Source organism: Erpetoichthys calabaricus, chromosome 9 (genome assembly GCF_900747795.2).
Source record: "Erpetoichthys calabaricus chromosome 9, fErpCal1.3, whole genome shotgun sequence".
Classification (NCBI taxonomy): domain Eukaryota; kingdom Metazoa; phylum Chordata; class Cladistia; order Polypteriformes; family Polypteridae; genus Erpetoichthys; species Erpetoichthys calabaricus.
The window spans coordinates 179743461-179771158 of NC_041402.2; the positions used below are offsets into that span (position 1 = coordinate 179743461).

Below are 27698 nucleotides of genomic sequence, written 5' to 3' on the forward strand. Positions count from 1 at the left end.
TCAATAGGGTGACTCCAATCAGGTCTGGTCATGTTAAAGTCAACTCAGCCTATCAATCTGTTCATCTTGGTCAGCTGTTTAAATGAGTAACCAAGGTGGCAATTACCTTTTAACATGGGTAGTGCATTTGTTGTATTACTTTATTCCTTAAATATATTAAGTAACAATTTAGAAATGGTATTATATGTCTATTCAGGATCCCTTCATCTAATATTGCATTTCTTCTAAAGAATTAAAGCCATTCATTGTGACAACCTACCAAAATGGATGATGTCAGGAAGGGGGCAAATACTTTCCAGAAAACTGAAGATTTACTTCCTGTAAGCTATTTAACATAGGTTTATGATGATGTGTCTGATTATGTCCTCTGTGCCTCACAGAGAAGCCTGACCTAGGAGAGACGGCCCTGAAGGTGATGCTGAAGAAGCACCGGGAGAGGAGGAAATATCAGCCAGTAAGCCCCCCACTGCTTATACATGGCCTTTTCTTTCTCCATGTCTTACTTCTGACCTGCTGGTGATAAGAACGTTTTGTTGTATTACTTTCTTCAGGATCGTCCTGATTTGATGACCTCTGACCTCAGCCTAAATGACATTATGTCCAGAGTGAATGCGGGCCGTAAGGGCTCTCTTGTTGGTGAGTGATCGCAGTTTGCCTGCAATACTGAATGGCATTTGTTTAACCATTTTGAGAGGTGGGTGTTGCATTTGTGGAATTTGTTGTGCCTTGTGCAGCACTGTTTGACCTGGCTGTCCCAAAAAGGAAGGTCAAGGAGAGAGATGAGAGGAAGAAGAAGAAGATGAAAGCAATCAAATTAGAGCCAGAGGACCACTCTGAAGTCATAGGGGTACCTGAATGCCCCCTGGAGCCTACTGTGGAACCCACTACCCCAGTTTTGCCTGCTGTCAAAGAGGAGTGAGTACATTGTCTGGAAGATGTACCTGGGGGCAGTAGGGTAGGAGTGTGAGTGCTGGTCATGTCCCTAACGTAAAGATCTCTCTGCTGCTTTCCCAGGCCTCCAGAGGAAGTGAAAAACACACTCTTTGTAGAGGAAATTGCAACAAGTTTTTTTAGCCTACTGGAGGGCATTCTGCGGCTGGAAGGGCAACTGAGCCTGACCACGGTACTGGTGGAATTCAATGCAGGACCTGCGTCTGGTTGGGTTTTAGCGCTTCTCTCTGTTGTCTTAACTGTTTCTTGCGTTCCCTTAGATTGAGGAGAAGGTCACTCAGTGGCAGGCCTCCCCCGCCAGCACCCTGAACCCCTGGTTCTCTTTATCTCCTTGCTGGTCTGAGCTGGTGCTCTCGGCGTTTCACTTTCTAGCAGGAGAGAGCAAAGGTATGGTTCTTCTTCTTCTCACACTAACTTCTAAAATCAGCTGTATCTGACCTTCTACTGACCTTTATTGTGGATTGATTTATTCTCAATGCTCTAGATGTCGATATCATTCTGAAATGCTGCTCACCCTAATATAGACTGTATTAAGACTGTTTGTTTTTGTCTATTTATCCGCAGCTGGAGCCATGTCTCTGCCCAGTGGGTTTTCACCCTATGTGGAGTTCCGAGAGAAAAGTCAGCAGTGGAAGTGGATTGGTAGGTGGCTACATACTGCACCCCCACCCTTTCCTTAGGTCTTTCATTACACTTTTTTCATTTTTTTGGGCATCTTTGAAATGGGTGCTTTATATATTGTGCTGCTATAAAAAGTTTGTACCTCTTTGTGGTGCTGCGTCAAATTACTCTAAAGCACTCCACATTAGAGGTCTCAAATTAGCCAGAAAATAAGCTTTGAATATTCAAATTAAAAGTAAGTAAATATTTAAATATATTCAAACTTATAAGAATGATTCTGGCTGTTACATGTATGTTGGTACATATTTTTTATGCTTTATAATTATTGCAACAGACATAGGAAGCAGCAGCAGCTGGAGCAAAAGACACAGGAAGTGCTCATAGCTATTTAAATATACTCTACCAGTCAAAAGTTTTAGAACATCTCAGTTTTTCCAGTTTTTGTTCAAATTTAATCAGTTGAAATTCAATGAGTGACTTAAAATGGTGAAAGGGTAAGCAGTAAACTGCCAGAGGTATAAATTTAAAAATTTGGATAGCAAAAACTGAAAAATGGAAATTTCAGAATGTTGCAAATGGGCCACCTTCTGGAAAAAAAGTAATAGGTTACAATCCACTGGTGTTCTGCAGCAATTAAAGTAAATTGAGTCTTGCAAGTTGAAACTAACAATTTGAACAGGTTTGCCAACTTCCATTTGATTTCTTAAAAATCCCCTGTCTGTCTTAAAGCAGAGTTGGGACAGACTGTATCACTACAGCCTCTGAAGTACTACTTGGACAATTTTATACTGTAGAAAGTTGTAAATTCAGGTGAAAATGGCAAGAAAATGGCAATTAACAAATTAAATGAGACAGAGCATTATTACCCTTAGATGTGTAGGCCTTTTATTTAGGGAATCTGCACAAAAAAAAAATATATCAAAGTGTTAGTGAATCCAGTGGTGTCCTTCACAATCCAAAGGCAACTGGAAACTCGAGGAAACTCTGATAGGATGAGACCTGGCAGACCCAAAGTCACCACCCAATCAGAAGACGAGTTTCTGAGGGTCACCAGCTTAAACTGATAGGCGCCTCACAGCACAACAGCTTCAAGCACAGCTTAACAGTGCAGGTCGAAATAAAGCAAGTCTCGGCTTCTACTGTAAAGATGAGACTTTGTGCTACAGGTTTGACAGGGCAGGTGGCAGTAAAAAAACCACCCCTTAAAGGACAAAATAGAGCTTTGAAGTACCGGCTGAGGACTACTGCAGACTGGAAGAAAGTCCTATGAACCGATGAATTAAAATTTAAAATCTTCGGTTCATCACTCAGGGTGTTTGCATGATGTTGAGTTGGTGATGGTGATGGTTCCTCAGTGTGTGACACCAGCTGTCAAAGATGGAGGAGGAAGTGTGATGGTCTGGGGTTCTTTTGCTGGAGGCAGAGTTGGTGACATGCACTGAGTGACTGGCATTCTCAATCAAAAGGCTTACCACAGTTTGGCTGTTATATCAGCAAAAGGTGGCCACTTCGATGAATGTAAAATTTGAATAACATTTTGCACACTTAATGATTACTTGACTTATTTTTATTTATTTATTTTATCGCTTAGTTGTTCTGTGCCTTGATTTAATGAAACTTTAAGACATTAAACCGTGTATTTCCATACAAACAGAAAAAACTACTAAAACCTTTGACTGGCAGTGTAAGAGCCATCACAATCCCACCAGATGTACCCTTTGAAAGGGAATCAACTGCACAGCCATCTTATCTTCAGTCTGTAACTGATAGCTGGGTCGGCAAGTCTTTGTTAGGGTAACGAGACATAATATCAACCATGAACAGCTCCTTATGAGCCATGTGCACTACATTATTGTGATGGACAAAACTGTCCCAAAATCCATTGTGCAGGAGTGTGGTTGTAAGTTTTAGTAAAGAAGTTAAATATTTAAAATTAAGAAAAAAGTGATCATGCAACTGATATGTGAAAATTGATCTGCAAAATACTGCAGCTTTGCATAGTAACACAATGCCAATTTGTGCAAAGTAAAACAAACAACCATTCTTTTACAGTCAAATGTTGGCTTTTGAATAAGAACTTTTTCATATGAGTTTGAATTATGTTTGAATAGTGACATTCAATCTGATAACCCTACTGTACATGACTTGTAAAGCTTACATTCATAATGCCTATCCTTCACAAATGTCCCCTTTAGTTGGCTAGCACTAGCTAAATGTTGTTACAGGCAAGAGCACTGGGAGGCCTTTGGGTATCTGCTGGACACATAATGGTTCTTTGTAATGCTTTGACCACTACTTCCCAGTGTCTTATTCCAACTTTGTTTTCTCATGCCTCACAGACACCAGCCAGGACACAGAGAAGGACCTGAGTGCCCTTTGTCAGTTGTGGCTTGAGACCAAGGATCAGATGATTGTCAAGGTAATGGACCTGATAGTTTATGTTCATTATCAAGATGGGTGGCCTGGTAGATTAGACTTTAAAGCAAATTCTGGTTCATGCCATGAAACACAATATTGTCAGTTAACTTTCATGTCCTCTAGCATTAACAAAATGCATTAATTCAATGTCTTATCAGGATGAGATTTATCTGGGAGAAGACTGGTCCCATGGCTAACTTTATACTTCTAATTGAAAAATGTTTTCCCCCATTATCTTTAGCTGTTTGGGTGTTATGCTGTGATAGACTGGTGCTCCATCCAGAGATTGTTTCTGTCTTGCTTCAAGTGCTTGTTGGTATAGGCTCCAGCTTCCTCACTACTGTACATAAGCGGTTTAGAAGATGGATGGATTGATTGATGAATAACCGAATTGTAGTGACGTGCTTTTAAAGTGCCTTTAGATGGCGTTTCTTTTAATACAGCTTTTTCCACTAACTGGAAAATGGCTGTTAAACCTGTGATGATGATGATAATTGTTTTAGTATAGTTCTTTATTTATATTGATGCATAGTTCTTTGGTTTTGGCCACAAATAGATGCTAACTTTACGCTATTATTTTAGCAGGAAAGTGAAGAGCTAACAGACGTGACACCACCAACTCCTCGAGTGTAAGTGTCAGTGTCAGTTGAGTGTTTCCTTGGTGTTCAGTGAGGCACTGTGAAAATTCATCTGCATGTCTCTGAACTCTCTTTTAGGCGGACAGACTATGTGGTGCGGCCTAGTACAGGTGAGGAGAGGCGGTTCTTTCAGGAGCAGGTGAGTTGATTAGTGTGGACATAAGCTCCTGTAAGTACTGAATTAAGTTGTGGGAGACTAATGGCCAGTGCTCTTGTGCCTGCAGGAACGCCAGCGCTATGACCAGCCCCACAAAGCCTTTACCTTCCGCCTTCATGGGTTTGAGTCTGTGGTGGGGCCCGTCAAAGGCGTCTTTGACAAGGAGACCTCCCTCAACAAGGCCAGAGAACACTCGCTGCTGCGCTCTGACCGTCCCGCATATGTTACTATCCTGTCTCTTGGTAAGTATACCAAATGCAGCCTCTACAGCAAGCACCTTTTTAACTGCGCATCATGCTCCAACTTTCCCCACCTCTCCTTTCCTGCAGTACGAGATGCAGCAGCGCGCCTTCCAAATGGAGAGGGTACCCGTGCAGAAATTTGTGAGCTCCTCAAGGACTCCCAGTTCTTGGCACCTGAGGTCACTAGTGCTCAGGTAAGATAAAACTGGGTATTGTCACTGGGTGGCCTCTTGGTTAATGTGTTATTACTCGACTGAGCCAAAGTTCTCCTCCAGGTGAACACAGTTGTCAGTGGGGCTCTCGACCGCCTGCACTATGAAAAAGACCCGTGTGTGAAATATGACATTGGTCGAAAGCTCTGGATCTACCTGCATCGGGACCGAAGTGAGGAAGAATTTGGTGAGTTTTCTTAACTTTTGTGTCTATATTCACTGCTCCGTGTGGGTTTCAGTACTGGAGTAGGTCAATAAAATCTTGCTCACATACGGTTTTTTAGAAAGAATACACCAGGCACAGGCAGCAGCTGCCAAAGCCAAAAAGGCTCTACAGCAGAAACCAAAACCTCTGCAGAAACCGGTGAGTAGAATGCACCTCCTGACACTTCACTCTTTTCAGTTGAATTTATCTCACTCCCTTTCATATCTAGCTACAGGGTGCACTGTTGGAATTTCACTCCACCCTCTCTTGGGTCACTCCTTGCTGTGCTTCAGGGGGAAGGTGTACCTTCTCCCTGTTTGGCCTGACCTATTTTTATCAGGTCTTCTTTCTCTCATTTTGTGATTGTCCTGTTTCTGAGAGGTCACTTTAAACTGGTGTCTTATTCCTGTCTGTGAGTCATACTGTATTAGAATCATTTGATCTGAGCCTTGCTCTTTTATCATCTCTGTGTGCTGTTTCAGAAGTCTGCTCCCAAGGAAGGGTCCAAGACGCCTGTTGGTACTCCTGGTGAGCAGGTTCAGCTTAGCACACCTGAAGCAGGCCCTTTGCAGACAACTGTCTTACCTGTGACTCCCACCACCCCGAAGTCACCCACACCCCCTATAATAGCAGCCACTAAGACAGTATCCACCTCTGTTCCTGATCCTGTGAAGCCCAACCAAAGGTTTGTGCCTACTTTGATGTTCCTAAATGATAGAACTACATGAAGGGAACTGATCTGTACTTTCTGTGTTTCCATCAGCCTGCTGCTAGTGTCCTCCCCGTCAATGCCTCAGCTTAGTACTCTGCTATCAGCCAACCAGACTGCTCAGCAGTCTCCAGCTGGAACGCAGCCTACAACTCGGGTGGTTGCACATCCAGGGACAGGTTCTCTTCCCCAAGTGCGAGTGGTCACAGCTCCAACTGGCCTGGCCACATCTGCTGGATCCCAACAGGCTTCACTGGTGCATCCAACACAGCATCAGATCCGACTGCCGGTCACCGTTGCCCACACCAAGGCACTGCCACAGGTAGGTGCTGTGCATATATGTGTCACGAGAAACTGACTGGGCGACTTTTGCCTTGGCAAGAAGCTTTTGAGTATCACCTTACATAAGACTGTTATGTAGTTATCAAAGCTCTACCTAGCAGTGAGTGATTACAGCTCTTTTCCTTAAAATATAGTAAAAGCTAAGGAACAAAGAACATCTGGGAATGACGTTAGCGATGGGTAGTATGCTCGTCTGTAAATACAATATGTCTCATCAGACGAGTAATTTTGACACTATTAATAGTCCCGTGGCCAGAGCCGTTCAATCCATTAGGTGAGATAAGTGGCCATCTAGAGTGCCATTTATGAAAGTTAATGGGCATGCATGCTTTAAATCTGCCCTCCACCATGCTGTGAACACCGAGGGGTGCCATTTTGTTAACTCGAGGGGCATGTGCTCTGGACACCGAGAGGCACCCCGACCACAAGTCCTCAATGTCTAATAATACTGAATGCAGTGTTTTGATAACTCAAGGTGTATGCACTCCAGATGCTAAGGGGGAGCTCCATATGGGCTTCGACTTGCACTTCTTTTTGCCTACTAAAATTTTTCAAAAGGTACACCTTTTGATCACAGAGTTTCAATGAAACTCCCCACCACTACCATTAGCATAGGCACTTTATGGAATTCTTTGAGAGGCTTTGGACAGATGGCGCTACAAACTTTCACAATGACAGAGACCTCTTGTTTTTTTCATGTGCGTAAGCTGAAATACGTAATGTGGCCTTTTTAGCTTTTATCTGACAGTGCAGCTCTGAATGTTATTTTTTTGCCAGCTACTTCTACCCTATCAGCTGTTGTAGCTACATCTATAAAGAAGTCCTCCCTTTGACAATGACACTGTAACCTCATTTTGAGCATTTCTGGGAGATTTTTTTCTCCCCTTGTATAAGATGTAGCATGGCAAATCCTGTTGTAAGTAATTCAGAAAAAGGAGAGAGACAATCCTAATGCTGATTTCAGTCCGCCTGGCAGATACTCTTTTGGCCATTTTCAGCATTAACATTTGTGTTGAGCCATGAAATGGATTTTGTAACGCATGTAGTAATAACAAACAGCACATCACAAAACATTCTCACTACTGGTGAGAATCATGTACTAAATGGCTAGTGACTGAGCCAACGCACAAACTGACACAGTACCTTAGTAAAGGTAAATTTAAATAGGAAAAAATATAGTAAAAAAAAAAAAAATCATATTAGCAGTATTAATGTCATTTGAGTCCATTGAATGTTCTGGTTATCTGGCCTTATTAATGTAGTAAAATGAGAGCAGGAATAAATGAAGTAAATTAATAACAATTTCTATTATCAGTTATGAAGAGGGGTATACTTATCTCCCTGGGACTTCTGCGGTCAGATCATCCACTATTTCTCTCTTTGTGACCATTAATGGACTCCAATGGTACTTCCTATATCGGCCTATCATTTTCTTCTATTTTTAAGATGGCCGCCTTGAGGTTAAAATGTTGGTTGTACACACAATTTATTGGCATGAAAAATTAGTACACGTGACAAATGCTATGGAACGGGTTTGTCAAGAATGACATCCTTGAGTGACATCATGACTACTGCAGACTTGATTACACTCTGCTGAATTAATTTCAAATAGATGACACTTGTGCGCTTAAATCTAAGTGCTAGACTAGTGGTCCACAGTTTTTCATAGATTTGGCTAGCCACTGCGTAAATATTTTTTATGGATCGTTCTCCACATCCCCAAACTACCCATTGTGCCTTTCTTTCTGTTTTTTTTTAAATATTCAGCCAATAAATTTAAATGTGATTACAGCAACACTTCTGTAGTGCCAGCAGGTTCGCTTGTAAACCGAGATCTTTAACTGTTTTTCTATGAATCCTTGCACTAATAGGAAGCCATTTTAATGATACATCCTTTCCTTTTGCTATTCATAATTACATTCTGAAAGTCAAAATTACATTATAGATAGTTAAAACATAATTTAAATTTGTCAGTTGGGGGGTTTTACTTTGGGTAGTCTAGTTTTACTCCCACATTCACAGTTTGGCCCCTGTATGGCTGGCTGTGTGTGTGTGTGAGAGTGTGTCTTGTGATGGACTGAAGCCAATGTTGCCAGAATAGATTTCATCTGCCTGTAACTTTTAAATTGGTTTAAGTGGGTTTGAAAATATTAAGAGAATTCAAATATGAGATATTTAAAATATGTTTGACTAGTCAAAGTGTGAATTATGGATTTTTACAATTCAGCATTGACAACTCACAATGTATATTTAAGAATATTTATAGTCTGTTAGGATCCTTGCTGTCACATGTACAGAGTACATTAAAATTCTTTCCTCGGTGTGCTAATCAATTGCAACACATTACTTCTCTCCGGTGCCATGATTAAGAAATTTAATTTTCGTATCTGTTTCTAATGTAGTTTGTGATTTATAAAACTGTGTGACTTTTCCTGTGGATGTCTCTGGAGTTTTCAATTAGAGATATCTAAATTATATTTTGAATAGTTATTTGTAATTTTGATAAATTAAAATAAGAATTGTAGATGTGATCAATCTGGTTTTGATTTCTTAACACTTCAGATATATTTAATTCCAACACATTATAGATACTGCATGCACTCATTGGAACATGGAACATAAGAAATTTGATAAATTAGAGGAAACTATTCAGTCCATCAAGCTGATTTGTTTGGCCAATATTTAAGATATCCCAAGTTGCCCACTCGCTTATTAGGACCACTATACTAATACTAGTATAGGACCTCCTGATGCTCTTCAAAACAGCCATAGTTCTTTGTCGCATGAATTCCGAAAGATTCTGGTCCTTGTTGACATAATCACATCATGCCATTTCTTCAGATTTGTCAAATGCACATTCATGCTGCAAATCTCCCATTCTCCCACATCCCAGAGGTGCTCTGTTGGATTCATGAAACCAGATGAGACAACTTTTACTTTGTGACGTGGTGCATCATCATGCTGAAAGAAGCCATTAGAAGATGGGTGAATTGTGGTCATGAAGGGATGCACATGTGTCAGAACAACCTGAAGGAAACCATAACATTCAAGTGATGACTGATTGGTGTTATTGTGTAACACAACAAAATTACTTTTTGTGACAGCCCCAAGGTGCATTTAAAGCAAAGTCAAATAATTCCAAATATGTCGTATACAGTGTTAAGTGATCAAGTAACCAGAGCAAATTATTATTGCTCAAAGTACAGCAGCATAAATTGTTATTGCACATGTTAATAAATAGTACATTACATCTATATATATATATATATATATATATATATATATATATATATATATAATTCACTAAGCCGACAGGGCACGCACGACATAGCCACGCCCACCAACTCTAAGACCATGGGATACAACAACAACTCACAGAGCCACGTCCGCCGACAACTCGCAGTGCCACGCCCACCAACTCCAAGAATTCACTAAGTCCATGCCAAGCAAGATGCACGCAAGACAGAGCCCCGCCCACCAACAATTCGAGCGAGAGTGAAAGCATTTGCCAAGAATGTTTTCATTAATCAAGAACGAAAGTCGGAGGTTCGAAGACGATCACATACCGTCGTAGTTCCGACCATAAACGATGACGACTGGCGATTCGGCAGCGTTATTCCCATGACCCGCCGGGCAGCCAACCGGGTAACCAAAGTCTTTAGGTTCCGGGGGGAGTAAGGGTGCAAAGCTGAAACTTAAAGGAGTTGACGGAAGGGCAGCACCAGGTGTGGAGTCTTTCGCGTAATTTGACTCAACACGGGAAACCTCACCCGGCCCGGACACGGAGAGGATTGACAGATTGATAGCTCTTTCTCGATTCTGTGGGTGGTGGTGCATGGCCGTTCTTAGTTGGTGGAGCGATTTGTCTGGTTACAGATTGATAGCTCTTTCTCGATTCTGTGGGTGGTGGTGCATGGCCGTTCTTAATTGGTGGAGCAATTTGTCTGGTTAATTCCAATAACGAAAGAGACTCCCTCCTGCTACATAGTTACGCGACCCCCGAGCGGTCGGCGTCCAACTTCTTAGAGGGACAAGTAGCTTTCAGCCATGTGAGATTGAGCAATAACAGGTCTGTGATGTCCTTAGATGTCCGGTGCTGCACGTGCGCTAGACTGAATGGATCAACGTGTGTCTACCCGGCGCCGAGAGGTGTGGGTAAGCCGTTGAATCCCATTCGTGATGGAGACCGGGGCTTGCAATTGTTCCCCACGAACGAGGAATTTCCAGTAAGTGTGGGTCATACGCTCGCACTGATTAAGTCCCTGCCCTTTGTACACACCCCCCGTCGCTACTACCATGGTCGGGTGACTTGGTGGATTATATATAGAAAAGCAGCCGGAACTGCAAAGAACAATGAAAAGTCAACGTGGCTCAGAGGTGCATGTGGACTGTAGCAGAGACGAAAGCGACTGAGGCGGTGTTTGGAAAATGAAAAGTAAACGTGACTCACAGGTGCATGTGGACTGTACACAGATGAAAGCGACTCAGGTGAGGAGTTGGGGGCAGGCACATGAGCAGGCAGTGCGTACTGAACGATGACTAAGAAATCAGCAGACTAGAATGGCGGAGGGGGCGGAATGGGCGTCCTTCCCCTCTCCCTCTGTTCCGCCCTCCGCACCCGAGCGCCGTCCAACCCCGTCCCTCGCTTTGGGAGGTGGAGATGCGACGGCGGTCCTCCAGTTTTCAGTCACGGACAATTATATGTTGCCCTCTCCAGAGTTCCATCTTTTCATTCACCTACAGTCGTATCCTCAAACCCACCCCATTTGGACAACTGTGTCTTTCAGGAAGTGTTCAACCATCAGTACATAATTATGCGGTGTATGCTACGCTGCAGGTTGGCTAGTAGTATATATTGTATTACATTAGTATATTGTACATTACCGATATAGCTTATTGGACATGTTCAATTAAAAATGATCTCAGACTGAGGAGATTAATAGTTTATGGCAGATGGGGAAAAAGCTATTTTTTTAGTCTGTTTGTGCGTACACGGATTGACCTAAAGCGTCTTCCTGACGGGAGGAGCTCAAACAAAGAATTTACAGGATGAGTTTTGTCCTTGAGAATGTTTTTGGCCTTTCTCACACAGCGAATCTTATACAAGAGTTTGAATGATGGCAGTTCAGTCCCAATAATGGCCTCTGCTGTTTTTACGACCCGCTGCAGGGCTTCTTTAGCAGCCTTGGTGCAGCTGTTGTACCAGGCCATCATGCTGTTAGTTAAGATGCTCTCTGTAGTGCATCTATAGAAATTAACCAGCAGCTTCTGGTGGAGGTTAGCTCTCCTTAGCTTCCTGAGGAAAGTGTGCCAAGAAAACATTCCCCACACCATTACACCACTGGCCTGGACTGTCGACACAAAGCAGGTACGTGGATTCAGGCTGTTGACGTCAAATTCTAACCGTTTTATCTGCGTGCCTCAGCAAAAGTCAAGATTCCTGAGACAAGACTGTTTTTCCAGTCTTCAGCTGTCTGGTTTTGTTGAGTTTGTGGCCACTGCAACCGCTGCTTTCTGTTCTTGTCTGACGGGTGGAAACCCTATGTGGTCTCCTGTTATTGTAGCCCATCTGCCTCAAGGTTTGATATATTAAGCATTCTGAGATGCTTTTCTACCCATCACAGTTGTACAGAGTGGTTATCTGAGTTACCATAGCCTTTCTGTCAGCTCAAACAAGTCTGACCATTCACCTCTGACCGTAAACAGAACTAAGGCTACCTGGATGTTTTGTGTTTTTTGCAGTCAGTTCATGAAAATTTGAGGAGAATCAGCATTTACAGAAATACTTTGCCACCAACAGTCATGCCACAGTCAAAATCAATGAGATCACATTATTTTTCCCATTCTGGTGTTTGACATGAACATTAACTGGAGCTCCTGACCTGTATCTGCAGGATTTTATGAATTGCACTGATTAGATACCTGCAAGGATACACAGGTGTTAAGTTGTTCCTAATAATTTGCTCAGTTGAATTTATGCAATTGTAATCTCGACCAGTCAAAATGGAATCGCTGATCTCACTAGCTGAAGGGCTTTGTAGAAACTCTATCCACTAGTTAAAGTGGAATTACAGATATCTGCACTTTAAACTCTTTCCAGTAAAGAATATAAGTACAAAATTCAAAAATAGGAATTTGCTTAATATATCCATCCATTTTCCAACCCGCTGAATCCGAACACAGGGTCACAGGGGTCTGCTGGAGCCAATCCCAGCTAACACAGGGCACAAGGCAGGAACCAATCCCGGGCAGGGTGCCAACCCACCGCAGTTGCTTAATATGTTTAATGTTCAAAGTACTTTCCGTATACATGCTGTTATGGCTTCAGCCTTAAAGGTGACTCATTTTAAGAGATATCTCCAGAATTTGTTTAAAGTCATGTAACAGTGTGTGTAGTGCTAACTGCAAATTAGAATTTTGGATCATTTTTATGTTTATCTGATGGGCTTAACAGAAAGGCCTTGTAGACTTGCCAAAATGTTTTTATCCTACTAGCCCTATAGATTTTTTTGAAATACAAGCCCTAGATCATGGTAGTTTGTCTGCTTTGGTAGTGAGGAGTTGTCAAGTAATCAGTCTTTTTTGCATCTCAAGCATTATGGGAGAAGTGTTAACACTAGGACTGTTCATTAACTGGGACGATTGTCAATCAGTGACCATTTCTCTCTTCCCCTTTACTTCAGACGGTGGTTACAGTGCCGTTAAAGACACAGGCAGGAGGCAGCACTACACCAGTGCAGGTAACCCGGACCCAAACTGGCATCACTTTTGCAGGACTGGCAACTGGTGTGAGTGCCACCAAATCATCACTGACTACTCCAGGCAGCCCTGCCCAAACGTCGAGCCCTACGACTGTCCTGCAGAGTGTTGCAGGGCAGAATGTCATCAAGCAGGTAGGAGACCACAATGGGTTGTAACGACAGTGATGGTGGACTTTTGATGGCACCTACTACATTTACTTTGCTACTCTCTCTTTTAGGTGGCAATCACTGGGCAGCTAGGCATGAAGTCTCAGACAGCAAGCAGCATTCCACTGACAGCCACCAACCTGCGAATCCAGGGCAAGGATGTGTTGCGTCTGCCGCCCTCCTCGATCACTACTGATGCCAAGGGCCAGACAGTACTCCGCATCACTCCAGACATGATGGCAACACTGACAAAGTCACCTGTCACCACTGTCAAGCTCACTCCTGACATGCTCAGTGCTGCAGCTGCCTCAGGTCGGAAGGGGATTTCTGCCACACTTCATGTGACCTCCTCTCCTGTGCCTTCCACTGTTTCTTCTGCTGAAACGCCCACAGTCAAGTCGCCATGCAGTTCCACCTCTACCACAGCAGGGGGTGCCACCACATTAGTTAAAGTTCAGCCGGAGGTGAAGACTACGGACACCTCAATCCGACTTATGCCTGCTCTGGCTGTGAACATGGCTGATCAAAAGGGGAAGACAATTACAACAGTCACTTCTTCTGACACCAAACCTGCCACCACTATTCGGATCATGCCTGGTTTGGGTGTCATTCCTCAAAAACCAGGACAAACCATTACTGTTGCCACAGCAGCAGGCAAGCATGTGCCAGCTTCCACTGGGGTGGCAGTCTCTAGTGCCACCACAGTGACAATAGCAACTGGCAGTATGGCTACTGCTAAAGGGGTAAGCATGGCTTCAGCAGCGGGAACACCCATTGCCTTGAGTACAGGGACAGCTACTGTGCGCCAGATGCCAGTGAGTGCCACAGTGGTGTCCACCACACAGCCGGTGAGTACAGCATGTCCATAAACTGGAAGTTGACTGATTGGGGGTTGGTTGATGGGGGGAAATGAAGGATCAAGGGTAACTGGCATCTAAAGTACTTTTCATAAATGCTTTAAGAAGTTTTAGCTGAGTGACTGACACTCCAGTTGTGCGAAGGTTTAAGTCTAGTCCATAAGTAATGCTAAATGTGGAGAGGGTGGAATCTAAAAATAAAAAGAGTAGATTGTAATGGGAACATTGCTTTAAAGTCTGAGAATGTGATGGACTGTTGTGATGTGTGTGTGCGCAAAGGAAACCTAATCACTCGCATCAATGGGTAGTATGTAATAGGGGAGGAAGGGGCACACATATGGGGTGTGCGGAATATGGGTTGCATAGAGCCACCAAGTATAGTCACAAGCACAAAAATTAGTTTAAAGGTTGTACTTGGCTGCATTTGACACTGTGCTTTGCTATAGGCTGCTAAGGCTACACTTAGACCCTAGTTAATAGACCTAATAGACAACCAAGAGTACTAGCTACACACTGACATGCTGACTTCAAATCATTCAAAATCTCAAATACTGAAAGATGCTTTGATGTGGGACCATCATTGTCAAAATCTGAGCATAGAAACAAGAAGATATGAGAGGGGAGCCATTACTCGTGGGAACAAAATGTGGTGGGGTTTGACAACATCAGAATGTTGGGGTGGGAGGGGCATTCAATCACAAGTATGCCTGACTACAAAACTTAGAAAAATACACACTTCAGGCATGTCATTTCAGAAAACACATACCATCTGGGCTGTCTCTCTCTCACATACGTACATACATATATATGTGTGTGTATATATATATATATATATATATATATATATATATATATATATATATATATATATATATATATATAAATTAATATATATAAATTAATATATATATATATATAAATTAATATATATATACAGTGGTGTGAAAAACTATTTGCCCCCTTCCTGATTTCTTATTCTTTTGCATGTTTGTCACACAAAATGTTTCTGATCATCAAACACATTTAACCATTAGTCAAATATAACACAAGTAAACACAAAATGCAGTTTGTAAATGGTGGTTTTTATTATTTAGGGAGAAAAAAAAATCCAAACCTACATGGCCCTGTGTGTTGTCATTAGCATAAAATGTAGCTTACGGTGATGGTTGTGGTATAATTGCAATTTTTGTCAGGCAACCCCATTAATTGTAGAGATATAAACTGGACTAATGTCTCTGAATTTTTAACCAACTATCCTAATACAATCACAAAATTCAATGAAATTGAAGTTTAATAATTATCTTTACGCATTCCTGTTTACCTATTATTTGACAACTTATGCAAATGAAATAACACAGTATATCACCAATTAATCCGTGCACAAGATCAGAGGTTGTCCTAGGGGGAAATTTGGTCCATTAGCCTTTTGCAATGTAGTCAAAGCCTAGAGTTGCAGTCCTGTTGCTGTGTTGATCTTTTAAGTTTATTTTGCCACATCTGTGTCGTCTATGTTATGTCAGTTTGATAATTATGATTAGTAGTATTGCTGTGGGTGTAGTTGGAATATTGTCCATGTTGTAGCCTGAATTTTTTTTTTGCCCCCAACCCCTCAACTAATATTTTGCTTTATAAAATGCCTGCAAAATGGGGGGCCAGAAACATCTTAGATACCCTCTCAAAACAGCTAGTTGTACCCCTGAGGCCGGGTGTGGTTGTCAACTTAACTCTAACATCCTATCTGTTAATTTTCCAGGGTAAACTTCCTGCCCGGTTCACTGTGCCACTGTCAGTCCTCAGTCAGCCCCTGAAAGGGAAGAATGTGGTGACCGCTCCAATTCTGAAGGGCAACATTGGAACAAAGTAAGTGAAGGAAGTAGTGGGTTGGAGTTGAGCCTACATACACTCTTGATGAGTGCTTTATTTGCCTGTTGCATCCTCAAGTGAGTGTGTGTTGCACTGCGACTGGGGCTGCCTCTTCATAAAACTGTGAATTGGATGAAATGCTTTTGAGAAATGTTTGCATATTTAATGTGGGTGGCATGGTGGTGCAGCAGTAGTGCTAGTGCTCCACAAGAAGCAGACTGGGGTTCAATTCCCATATTCTTTATGCATGGAGTTTCCATGTTGTTCCATGTGACAGGGTAGACTTACCCTGGATACTTGGATTTCTTCCCACAGTCCATAGACCTGCAGCTTAGGTGAACTGGTGATGATAAATTGGCTCCTGGTGTGTGTGTGTGTGTGTGTATTCACACTGCCGTGCGTTAACACCTGATGCTTGCTAGGATGAACTCCAACTTTCCTGCAACTTTGTTCCATATAAGCTAGTTTAAAAAAAAAAACTTAGAGATTTCAGGGTTCTGATTGCATGCCTTTTCTCTCTTACTCTTTACACAGCATCAGCAGTCTAGGACGCAACATCATCTTGACCACAATGCCAGCTGGCACCAAGCTCATTGCTGGCAACAAGCCTCTAAGCTTTGTCACAACACAGCAGCTCCAGCAGCTTCAGCAGCAGGGACAAGCCACTCAGGTGAGTTGTTGCAACAGACAGTGACTAAGGGCTGAGGTTGAGGAGTATGACAATGATTATTAAATACGATGAAATCCAGAAGTAAAATCTGTCTATTGAAAACTTGTTGGAGACCATTACAGAATGTGAATCTGCTGGCACACTTTTTATTTCACTTTCTGGGGTTATCTAGTAACCAAATGGATGAGAGTACGCACGAAACCATACACTTAGCCCATAGATACAATTCATATTAGAATTCAGGCTTCTCAATATTGTGAATTTCCCATTGGGATTAATAAAGTATCTATCTATCTATCTATCTATCTATCTATCTATCTATCTATCTATCTATCTATCTATCTATCTATCTATCTATCTATCTATCAATACAATATTCTTAAAATATGACATTTTCATAAAAGAAATCTACCTTATGTATATTGTTTCTAATTAGACATTCATTAATCAGAACACTGCAAACTAAATGCAAATCACTACACAAATACACAAGTTTTAACTTCATTTTTTGGAAGCTTTTTCTTTTTGATTAGAATAAAATCATTGTAAATATTAACACAAAATATTTGAAATGCGGTAAAATAATGGAAAGTCACTGCAGTGCAAATCCAAATTTAAACTTTAATGTTTTTGTTTTCTGACTTAACAACAATGGCCGTTCTTTTATTCCCAGTAAATGCCGTACTGATCCATTAGCAGTTGATCCTGAGTGGATCTTTGAAAAAATCTGTTTTATTTCCTTTTCAGAAAAATAAGAATGTCCAAACATGGCATAAAGTTGAGATCTTTCCATTGTGGCAGTAGCCCCTAAATTTTAAAACGCCCACTCACTGGCTACAGGTGTAGCAGGGACAGCCGTATCATCTGACTTGGAAAGCAAGCATTGAGAATTTGGCTGCATTCTGTGTCCACCATCTTAGCAGACTGCTGTTGACATCCCCTGATTCATTATTCCTCTTTGCTATATTCTGCCCCTATTTCTACATCTGTGTCAATGAAAAGTGTAGTGATGTTGTGACCACACAGTCTCAATCTCTGGGTGTTTTAGTGTATTGTGAGAACTGTTCCAATATGATGATAAGTTTGTACAGGCAGTCCCCGGGTTACGTACGAGATAGGGACTGTAGGTTTGTACTTAAGTTGAATTTGTATGTAAGTCAGAACAGGTACATTATTTTAATAAATGCTATTGTTGACCGACTGTAACCAAAGTGCTCTGCCAATGAATGATGGAGGTTCACCTCTTTCTGACCTTTTTATTATTTCTACTTTATTTTCAATGGTGATGGTTTTTCTCTTCTTTACTGTATCACCAGCACTTGCATCAGATTTGTGTTTCAGAGACATTCTTGAAGGGTGAAGACAAAAGGTTAAGATGAGCTCTTCTGCACAGCACTGTACAACTATCACAGCAGGCAGGCGTCCCTCGTCAGCACGTCTGGTGTACTGACAAGAGACAACTTCCTGCTATGTACGTAACAGTACAAGCAGGCTTGCTATTGAGAATGAACGGGAGTAGTGAGGGGCAGTTCACCACCCACCCACCACACAGTCACCTCCACTACAGTATGCAGCCTGCAACATGCGTCCACCCACCGAGAACGAACACAGTGCGGCCAAAGGCATGTAGTGAATCGCCCACCACCGCCCCCATTCAACAGGCAGTCACCCGAAGCACACTACAATGCTACCCCCCCGCTGCCCCGTTCACTTTCAATGGCCTCCGTTTAGCCACAACCGGGTCACCGCTTGCAGCATTACCAGCCGCCCACTGAAAACGATTCGGGGAGAGCCGTGTGTAGTGGGCGGGCAGTGAAACGCCCTACACCGCTCCATCCAGCCTGCGTCCAGTCAGGAGTAGTAGCTGTGGCGGCGTAGTGGGCGGACAGCGAACCACCCCATTAAGCCTCCGTCCTGCACACGAGCGATAGTTGTGACCCCAGTGACTATGGACCACGGGTCACCGCTCGCTTGCCGCAGAGAGTCGCCTGAGGGACACCACGGACACTACACTGCGCGAGCAGTGAAATCGCACCCCTCCAGCCACTACTTGCAGCGTCCTTTGGCCAAAGATGACGGAGCAGCAGTTAATGAGGCGCATGCGTCACAGCTGCGGCCTCGTTCGTAAGTTGTAGGTCAGGTGTCCGTAACCTGGGGACTACCTGTACTTTGGCTTTCCCAAAATAATTAGAATTAAAAACAAGCAATAGGATGCAGTGGTGCGTCTATGAAATGACTTTGCATTTTACTATATGCGTCCAGAGATGTGACTCACTAAATTTATTGTGTGTGTGTGAAACATTTAACCTGCAGTTCTAGCCCACTGTCACATTCAGTGATCAACTTTCTCGTTCACATCATTGTACAGACTGTGAATAACAAAAGTGCAGTCAGTTTGGCACGTTATACCTTATTTTTTAGTTTTTCAATTAGAGTTTTTAATCCCCTGCTTCAACCCTGTTTTATATTTTTTTGTTTCAGTCATGTGGTAATGTTATACAATACACTATACAAGGCCTATCTGCAATGAAATTGGTTCATAGCTACCGTCTCATTAGCATTTGATGGATGGCAAGCAATCACTCCCTTCATTAATCCACTTCTTGACAGATCTTTATATTGTGGGCCTTTGGAACTTTCTTAGGGGAGGGCACCTCACTTCTCAGGTGTTTAATTGATTAGAGCCCCCAACACCTCTGGGTTACTTGACAGCGAACCCCAGCATCCTGGGGCACCCTGCAGGCTTCGAATCTACTCAGACTCTCCCCTCGATTGAGTGAGTTGTTCTAGTGCTACACCCACAGCCACCTTGATGCTGACTGCTTGATTGGTGATTTTTGCCGCAAGCGTCTTTTGGGTTGAACCTCAAATTTGAAGAGGCTCTACATAGTTCTTCATCTTTTCCCTTTCGGCTGCGCACATCGCCTCAGCAGATCATCTTTTTCCATATCCTCCTGTCCTCTCCATCACCCACCACCTGCATGTCTTCTCTCACCATATCCATAAACCACCTCTTAGGCCTTCCTTTTAACAGGCGACTCCATCCTTAGCATCCTTTTTCCAGTAGATCCAGTATCTCTTCTCTGCACATGTCCATACCCACACAATTTTGCCTCTCTGACTTTGTTTCTCAACCATCCAACCTGATTCTGGCCTGGAAGTATTCATTCTGCAGCCTACCTCCACTTGGAGATTCTATGCCTGCTATGCTGTTTTTGGCACTGGAGGGTGAGTACTTGGTACTTCCCATGTCTTCTAAATTTTGTATTGCCAGTATTTTGGATCTTGAAATTCCGTATAACAAAGTTTTGTCTCATGTGCCAAGATGAGAGCTCAACTGCAGTGGGCAGTGAGCACTTCCAGAAGCTGAAGAAGGGCAGCATTTGTGAATGTAAACTATAATGAGTTATTAACATTTTCATTTTAATTGTCATTGAAGTACCCCTCTTTAACAAATTATATATATATGTATATATATATATGTGTGTGTGTGTGTATACAGTGGTGTGAAAAACTATTTGCCCCCTTCCTGATTTCTTATTCTTTTGCATGTTTGTCACACAAAATGTTTCTGATCATCAAACACATTTAACCATTAGTCAAATATAACACAAGTAAACACAAAATGCAGTTTTTAAATGATGGTTTTTATTATTTAGGGAGAAAAAAAATCCAAACCTGTGTGAAAAAGTAATTGCCCCCTTGTTAAAAAATAACCTAACTGTGGTGTATCACACCTGAGTTCAATTTCCGTAGCCACCCCCAGGCCTGATTACTGCCACACCTGTTTCAATCAAGAAATCACTTAAATAGGAGCTGCCTGACACAGAGAAGTAGACCAAAAGCACCTCAAAAGCTAGACATCATGCCAAGATCCAAAGAAATTCAGGAACAAATGAGAACAGAAGTAATTGAGATCTATCAGTCTGGTAAAGGTTATAAAGCCATTTCTAAAGCTTTGGGACTCCAGCGAACCACAGTGAGAGCCATTATTCACAAATGGCAAAAACATGGAACAGTGGTGAACCTTCCCAGGAGTGGCCGGCCGACCAAAATTACCCCAAGAGCGCAGAGGCGACTCATCCGAGAGGTCACAAAAGACCCCAGGACAACGTCTAAAGAACTGCAGGCCTCACTTGCCTCAATTAAGGTCAGTGTTCACGACTCCACCATAAGAAAGAGACTGGGCAAAAACGGCCTGCATGGCAGATTTCCAAGACGCAAACCACTGTTAAGCAAAAAGAACATTAGGGCTCGTCTCAATTTTGCTAAGAAACATCTCAATGATTGCCAAGACTTTTGGGAAAATATCTTGTGGACTGATGAGTCAAAAGTTGAACTTTCTGGAAGGCAAATGTCCCGTTACATCTGGCGTAAAAGGAACACAGCATTTCAGAAAAAGAACATCATACCAACAGTAAAATATGGTGGTGGTAGTGTGATGGTCTGGGGTTGTTTTGCTCCTTCAGGACCTGGAAGGCTTGCTGTGATAGATGGAACCATGAATTCTACTGTCTACCAAAAAATCCTGAAGGAGAATGTCCGGCCATCTGTTCGTCAACTCAAGCTGAAGCGATCTTGGGTGCTGCAACAGGACAATGACCCAAAACACACCAGCAAATCCACCTCTGAATGGCTGAAGAAAAACAAAATGAAGACTTTGGAGTGGCCTAGTCAAAGTCCTGACCTGAATCCAATTGAGATGCTATGGCATGACCTTAAAAAGGCGGTTCATGCTAGAAAACCCTCAAATAAAGCTGAATTACAACAATTTTGCAAAGATGAGTGGGCCAAAATTCCTCCAGAGCGCTGTAAAAGACTCATTGCAAGTTATCGCAAACGCTTGATTGCAGTTATTGCTGCTAAGGGTGGCCCAACCAGTTATTAGGTTCAGGGGGCAATTACTTTTTCACACAGGGCCATGTAGGTTTGGATTTTTTTTTCTCCCTAAATAATAAAAACCACCATTTACAAACTGCATTTTGTGTTTACTTGTGTTATATTTGACTAATGGTTAAATGTGTTTGATGATCAGAAACATTTTGTGTGACAAACATGCAAAAGAATAAGAAATCAGGAAGGGGGCAAATAGTTTTTCACACCACTGTAATTAATATATATATATATATATATAATATGTATATGTGTGTATAATATATATATATGTATATGTAATGAGCAGCTTTTGCGAGTTGTTTTGTGCCTAATTATATAAAACATCATTGCCTTTGTTATATAACTGAAAAACACACATGACCTGACAAAGTGGGCCAGATTCATAGCATGATCCATCTGTGTGGTGACGCCACACACTTCTCACCACTGCAATTAACTGTTTTATAGCTGTAGTCTCTGTGAGTTTGTTTTTTATTTACAGCATTGTTATTTTTGTTAAACCCAAACAGCATTTAGTTGACATTGCATCATAAAAAGCACTTTGGGATCATTTTCAGTGTAGCAAAATAAGTACAGAGACATGGCTCAAATGTTAGATACATTTACTGTCAGAGCACAACTAGGTTAACTGACCCGGTGAGTTGAAGGCAGAGATTGAATTTGCAGTCTTGAATTTCTGTTTGGCAGTCGGCAGCAATAAAAGTTACACAAGTCCATAAATGAACCTGCAGATAACATTGTACTTGGGAGTCTTGTGACATCTTATAGCCCAGCCATCCTTTCCTCAATTTCATTTCTATCAGATGAACCTTTGCACCCACCTCTGTTATTTGCCCATTTTATTTATTTTTTTTTAAAGCTTTTGTTATTAAAAAGGGAACAAGGAACTGGCAGCTTCAGAGATAAGAGGTCGTTTACATGGATTAGTTAATACATAGAAAATGCAAATTATTTGGCCACAACATAACATGAACACTTAAACGCACCCATACAATTTTTATTTGGATTAAGTGAAAGGCTGAAACCAATCCTGGATGTGGCACCAGTCCATCGCTTGGCTCACCCACATTCACATGCAGTTACTCAGAACCCATTTCAAATTGTCAGTTAACCCGACACACACACACACACACACTTGCACACGTGTCTTTGAGATATGGGGGTGAACTGAAGGAATGAGAAGAACGTGCAAACTCCAGACAGACTGTGACTTCTCAAAGGAATTAAAATTCAGGACTGAATCAGTTAGTCAGCACTGCTGACGTGAGCAGCTCAGTAGAGCAGGGGGTCTGTTTTAAGGTTATAGGATTGTTTTATGTGCTAAAAACATACACAGGCCAGCTTTAGTTATTGTGGATATATTTTGTGTGATATAGCACCTATAAAAAATTTTCATCTTCTTGGAAGTTCACGTATTTTATTATTATGTAACATTGAATCACAGTGGTTTTAATTTGCCTTCTTTGAAGCTGAACAACAGAAATACTCTTTAATGTCAAAGTGAAAACCAGTCTCTGCAAAGTGGTCTAAAGGAATTACAAATGTAAAACAAAAAACCTGATCAGATTAATACTATTCACCCCCTTTAGTATGACACCCAAGATTCATCATTGGGGCAGGGAAGTGGTTTTAGAAGTCACAGAATCAGTTCATTGGAGATCATCTGTCTGGGGCTTCACTTAATTGTAATCCACATGCTACAGTTTGTGGAATGTTCAATTTGTGGAAAGTCAAGTATGGTGTCCAAACCTTCACAATGAAGACATAAGAACACTCTGAGCAACTCTGTGGAATGCACGAGTCAGAGTGTGGAGACAAGAAAATATCCAAAGTGACTAAATATCCTGTTTAGAGTGTGATAGATAGGGGGTGCTGTCGTCCCCCTGAATCCTCAGACACCAGATAAAAGTCCAAATATTACATTTATTATAATAAATTGCACAAAGCACCCTCCACTCCACAATACTCCAATAAACAATCAATAATACAATACACAGACCTCCACTCCCAGCAACTCAGTCACCCTTCCTCCCAACTCGGCTCATCTTGCTGGGGTTTCCCACAGTCGTTTTGTATCTCTTGACCTGGAAATGCTTCTGTCCTTCATTTCCGGGTCAGATGAAATCTTCTTTTCTTTAACCCGGAAGTATGTCATTTCCTCTGTCCCCATGACTGGGAAGTACTTCCAGGTTATACGGAGAATATAAGTCCCTGAGCCTCCCTGCTGCGGCCCCCCACAGTATCCAGCATGGCTGTGAATTAAAACTCCAAGGTCCATGATGCCCTGCTGGAATTCGGGGCACCTCCATGTTGCAGGGAGGGCTCCATCTGGCGGCTTGGGGGTATTGGCCAGGATAAACTGCCGGCCATATATCACAAGAGAGAGCTCTAAATCTACTAGAGCAGGCCATCCACCAAAACTGAATGGCTGTGCAAGAAGATGAGTATTGAGGGAGGCCACAAAGGAAAATGAGGACTAGAAAGGAGTGACAAGCTACACTAGCTGAGATTCGTAGCTGCCAGTCATGGGTTTATGAGAGAGTGGCAATGTGAAAAAACACACAGGCCAACTTGGCTGGAGTTTGCTGGAAGAATGTTCTGTGGTGTGAGCAGACCATATTTGAGCTTTGTGACTATTACACTAAACGCCATGTTACACTGCACATCATCAAAAATACAAAATCCCCACCATGATACATAGTTTTGACTGCTTTTGGGGTGCTTCTCTGCAGTTGGTCCTGGAAGGGCAAAATGAATAAAGCAAAATACAAGGAAATTCTGGAGGAAAGCCAGATGCAGTCTGGGAGGTGACAATGAGCCCTAGCATAAAGCCAAAGCTACACAAGAACGCTTCAAAACAACAATGTGAATGTCCTGGAGTGGACAAGACAAAGTGGAGATCTCGGTCCAACTGAGAATTTGTGACTGGACTTATGAACGGCTGTTCACTCACAATCACCATAACACCTGACAGAAACTGAGCAGTTTTTTTGCAAAGACGAGTGAGGATGAATGGCAGTGTCCAGTTATGCAATGCCGATTAGAGAGACACCTGTACACACAGACTCAAGGCTGGTATGGCTGCCATCTACTAAGAGGGGCATTCAGTTATAAATGGGAATTTTCATTCTCTGTTCTTATAAAGAATACAAGGTAGACGTGACTCATTGGACAAACACATGCACGTGTGAACTTGCCGTTAGTAGTGCTAGCTGCTCTTTCCCCTCTTCCTGTCAGTTGTAATCAACTTGTTGGAGCAGGAGGTACACAATAGTGTGTCACACCAAATTATTATTCAATTTTTGACAAATGGAAGAGTCATTCCATCTCAGATTTATTTGAGACTTGAAAATCAGTTTAGGGATGAGTGTCTCTCTCAGTCTAGAGCCAGGGGTCTCCAACTCCACTCCAGGAGAGCTACTGTGGCTGCAGGTTTTCATTCTAACCTTTTTCTTAATCAGTGACCAGATTTTGCTGCTAATTAACTCTTTGCCTTAATTTTAATTGATGCACAACTTAAGACTCAGGCCCCTTAATATTGTTTGGTTGGTAATTAAGGAAAAAAGAAATAACACATAAACAACAACCTGCGTCCATCACACAATAACTGAAAATAAAGAAAGGTGAAAGCCTCAGTAATGTTGCTCAGGCAGGTCCACAAAACATTTTGACAGCGCTCTTAGAAAAGAAAATCCACAGTTTTGGAAATGTCTGCCATGGCAGAATGAGCGCCATGGAATTAAATAATGGGTTTAATTAGCAACGAGAATTGGCATCAAATTAAGAAACTGAGTGAAGTTGGTTGGAGTTTGAGACCACAACTTAGTTGGTCATCTGTTGGCTCACTTCACATCAAATTTATGTTTAGGTGCCATTTAAGGAAAAAATAATCAATTCAGTGGTCAGAGTCTAATGAAAAGTCAATTACAATAACGGAAAATAGTTAATCAGCAGCAAAAACTGGTCACTAATTAAAAAAAAGAGTTAGAATGAAAACCTGCAGACACAGTAGCTCTCCAGGACTGGAGTTGGAGACCCCTGGTTTAGAGTGTATGATTGGTGCAAGTCACTCAGAGAGGGACCATCATCTCTTCAGAATTTTGAGGAGGGAAGAAATTCAAGTTGAATGAGGTTATTGACGCTGTGCAGGACCGGGTCAACGTGCAGTTGAGAGACTCCTACTCTTCTGGGATTAAGAAGCTTTTTGGGGTCTGGAACAAGTGTATTGCTGTGGCAGGAAACTACACAGAAAAACAGTGCGCAAGTCGTTTCATTGTATTTGATAAAGTGTAGCTCATAAATTCCTGTTTATATTTGAATGCCCCTCATAAATACTTAACATGGAGGAAGTGGATACTTACATGATCAATTGTTTTGTGTTTTATATTTGCAATTAGGGCGGCACGGTGGCGCAGTGGGTAGCGCTGCTGCCTCGCAGTTGGGAGATCTGGGGACCTGGGTTCACTTCCCGGGTCCTCCCTGCGTGGAGTTTGCATGTTCTCCCCATGTCTGCATGGGTTTCCTCCGGGCCCTCCGGTTTCCTCCCACAGTCCAAAGACATGCAGGTTAGGTGGATTGGTGATTCTAAATTGGCCCTAGTGTGTGCTTGGTGTGTGGGTGTGTTTGTGTGTGTCCTGCAGTGGGTTGGCACCCTGCCCGGGATTGGTTCCCTGCCTTGTGCCCTGTGTTGGCTGGGATTGGCTCCAGCAGACCCCCGTGACCCTGAGTTCGGATTCAGCGGGTTGGAAAATGGATGGATGGATGGATATTTGCAATTAATTTACACCACTTTGCAGAGATCTGTTTTCACTTTTTGTTTGTGTTTTCTATTGATCAACATCTAAATATCACAAGTCAGGTCGACTTTGAAGAATATCTCAAAGTGACGCATCTGCTCGTCACATGTGTGCCTGTCTAAACATTGCTTTTGAGATGTTTAAAGCTGACCCCTTTACGGTAACTTTTAGTACTTGGGTCAGCCATTTTGACTTTCTGTCAGCTCCTTTCAAAACACATCTGAACTTTCGTTGCTGCCCATTCATTCATGTTTGACACGATTTTGATGGTTCCTGGGTTTAAATCTAACACCTGGTAGTTGTGGAGTTTTAACACATCTGCATGGACTTGCGTCCCACAACCCCAAATATGCCAGATACGTTGATTGTTGCTTTCAAAGTTGGCCTAGCGATTAACTGGCAGCCACTCCAGGGGTGTTCCCTGCCTCCAGCCCCGAGACCCTTAATTGGATTAAGCAGGTTTGAGAATGTTATGTGACAGTATTGTAGTGGTGTATAAATGTTGCCATCTTGGTGTAAAAAGTTAGCACTAATACCAATAATGGTCCATTTGTGTAACCCATGTTATCATCCAGTTTTGCATGCCAGTCCAACATACGACATGCCCATCCTTAATAGATTCCACATCAGTTTAACACCATCAGTTGTCCCCTGACCAGTAGGAGTAAAACCTTGCAGACAGATGGCAAATGTATGGCGCACAGACCGAAATGAAGGTGGCATTCAGACCAGCACCCACCACCATTATCCACTGCTTGAAGGGATCACCTTTATCGATGCCTACGAGAGTTTTCAAGACCTGACTTTAGTGCCCTAATCACGGCTGCTGTCTCTTTGGCCTTGACAGGTACGCATCCAGACGGTCCCAGCCCAGCAGCTGCAGCAGAGGACTGCTTCCGGTTCGCCAAAACCCGTTTCCACTGTGGTTGTAACGACGGCTCCATCACCAAAGCAACCGCCGGACCCCCAGTAGATTTTCTCCTGCTTATGCGTCTTTGGACTCTTGTCATTCCTTTTTTTTTTTTTTTTTGTGACTGTCGTGGTGTGCGTGTGTGTGTGTGTGTGTGTGTGTGTGTGTATGGAACATGGCCCGTCTGTCAGAACTGTAATAAATAATGGACTGTTTGCACCGCCTCTGTGCTCTGCATGGCTAAAACTTGCAATTAGTGCTTGATGAGGGGCTGTGGTTCAGGGTGTAAGCTGCACGGACAGA

The 27698-nt window shown here is 42.4% G+C and overlaps 1 protein-coding gene across 1 annotated transcript in view; it reads left to right on the top strand.

The window, feature by feature from the left end:
* Window positions 1-27610, top strand: part of nfrkb (nuclear factor related to kappaB binding protein) — a 42492-nt gene extending 14882 nt beyond the window's left edge. Inside the window, exons 7-26 of the mRNA XM_028808469.2 lie at window positions 381-454; window positions 552-636; window positions 735-915; window positions 1015-1123; window positions 1212-1338; window positions 1516-1593; window positions 3912-3991; window positions 4573-4619; window positions 4707-4767; window positions 4853-5027; window positions 5115-5221; window positions 5303-5426; window positions 5524-5603; window positions 5927-6129; window positions 6208-6475; window positions 13179-13388; window positions 13475-14251; window positions 16014-16120; window positions 16658-16793; window positions 27333-27610. Of these exons, the coding sequence (XP_028664302.1) occupies window positions 381-454; window positions 552-636; window positions 735-915; window positions 1015-1123; window positions 1212-1338; window positions 1516-1593; window positions 3912-3991; window positions 4573-4619; window positions 4707-4767; window positions 4853-5027; window positions 5115-5221; window positions 5303-5426; window positions 5524-5603; window positions 5927-6129; window positions 6208-6475; window positions 13179-13388; window positions 13475-14251; window positions 16014-16120; window positions 16658-16793; window positions 27333-27458 (3155 nt within the window). The 3' untranslated portion in view covers window positions 27459-27610. The remainder of the gene's footprint in view (window positions 1-380; window positions 455-551; window positions 637-734; window positions 916-1014; window positions 1124-1211; window positions 1339-1515; window positions 1594-3911; window positions 3992-4572; window positions 4620-4706; window positions 4768-4852; window positions 5028-5114; window positions 5222-5302; window positions 5427-5523; window positions 5604-5926; window positions 6130-6207; window positions 6476-13178; window positions 13389-13474; window positions 14252-16013; window positions 16121-16657; window positions 16794-27332) is intronic.
* The last annotated feature ends 88 nt before the right edge of the window (window positions 27611-27698 follow it).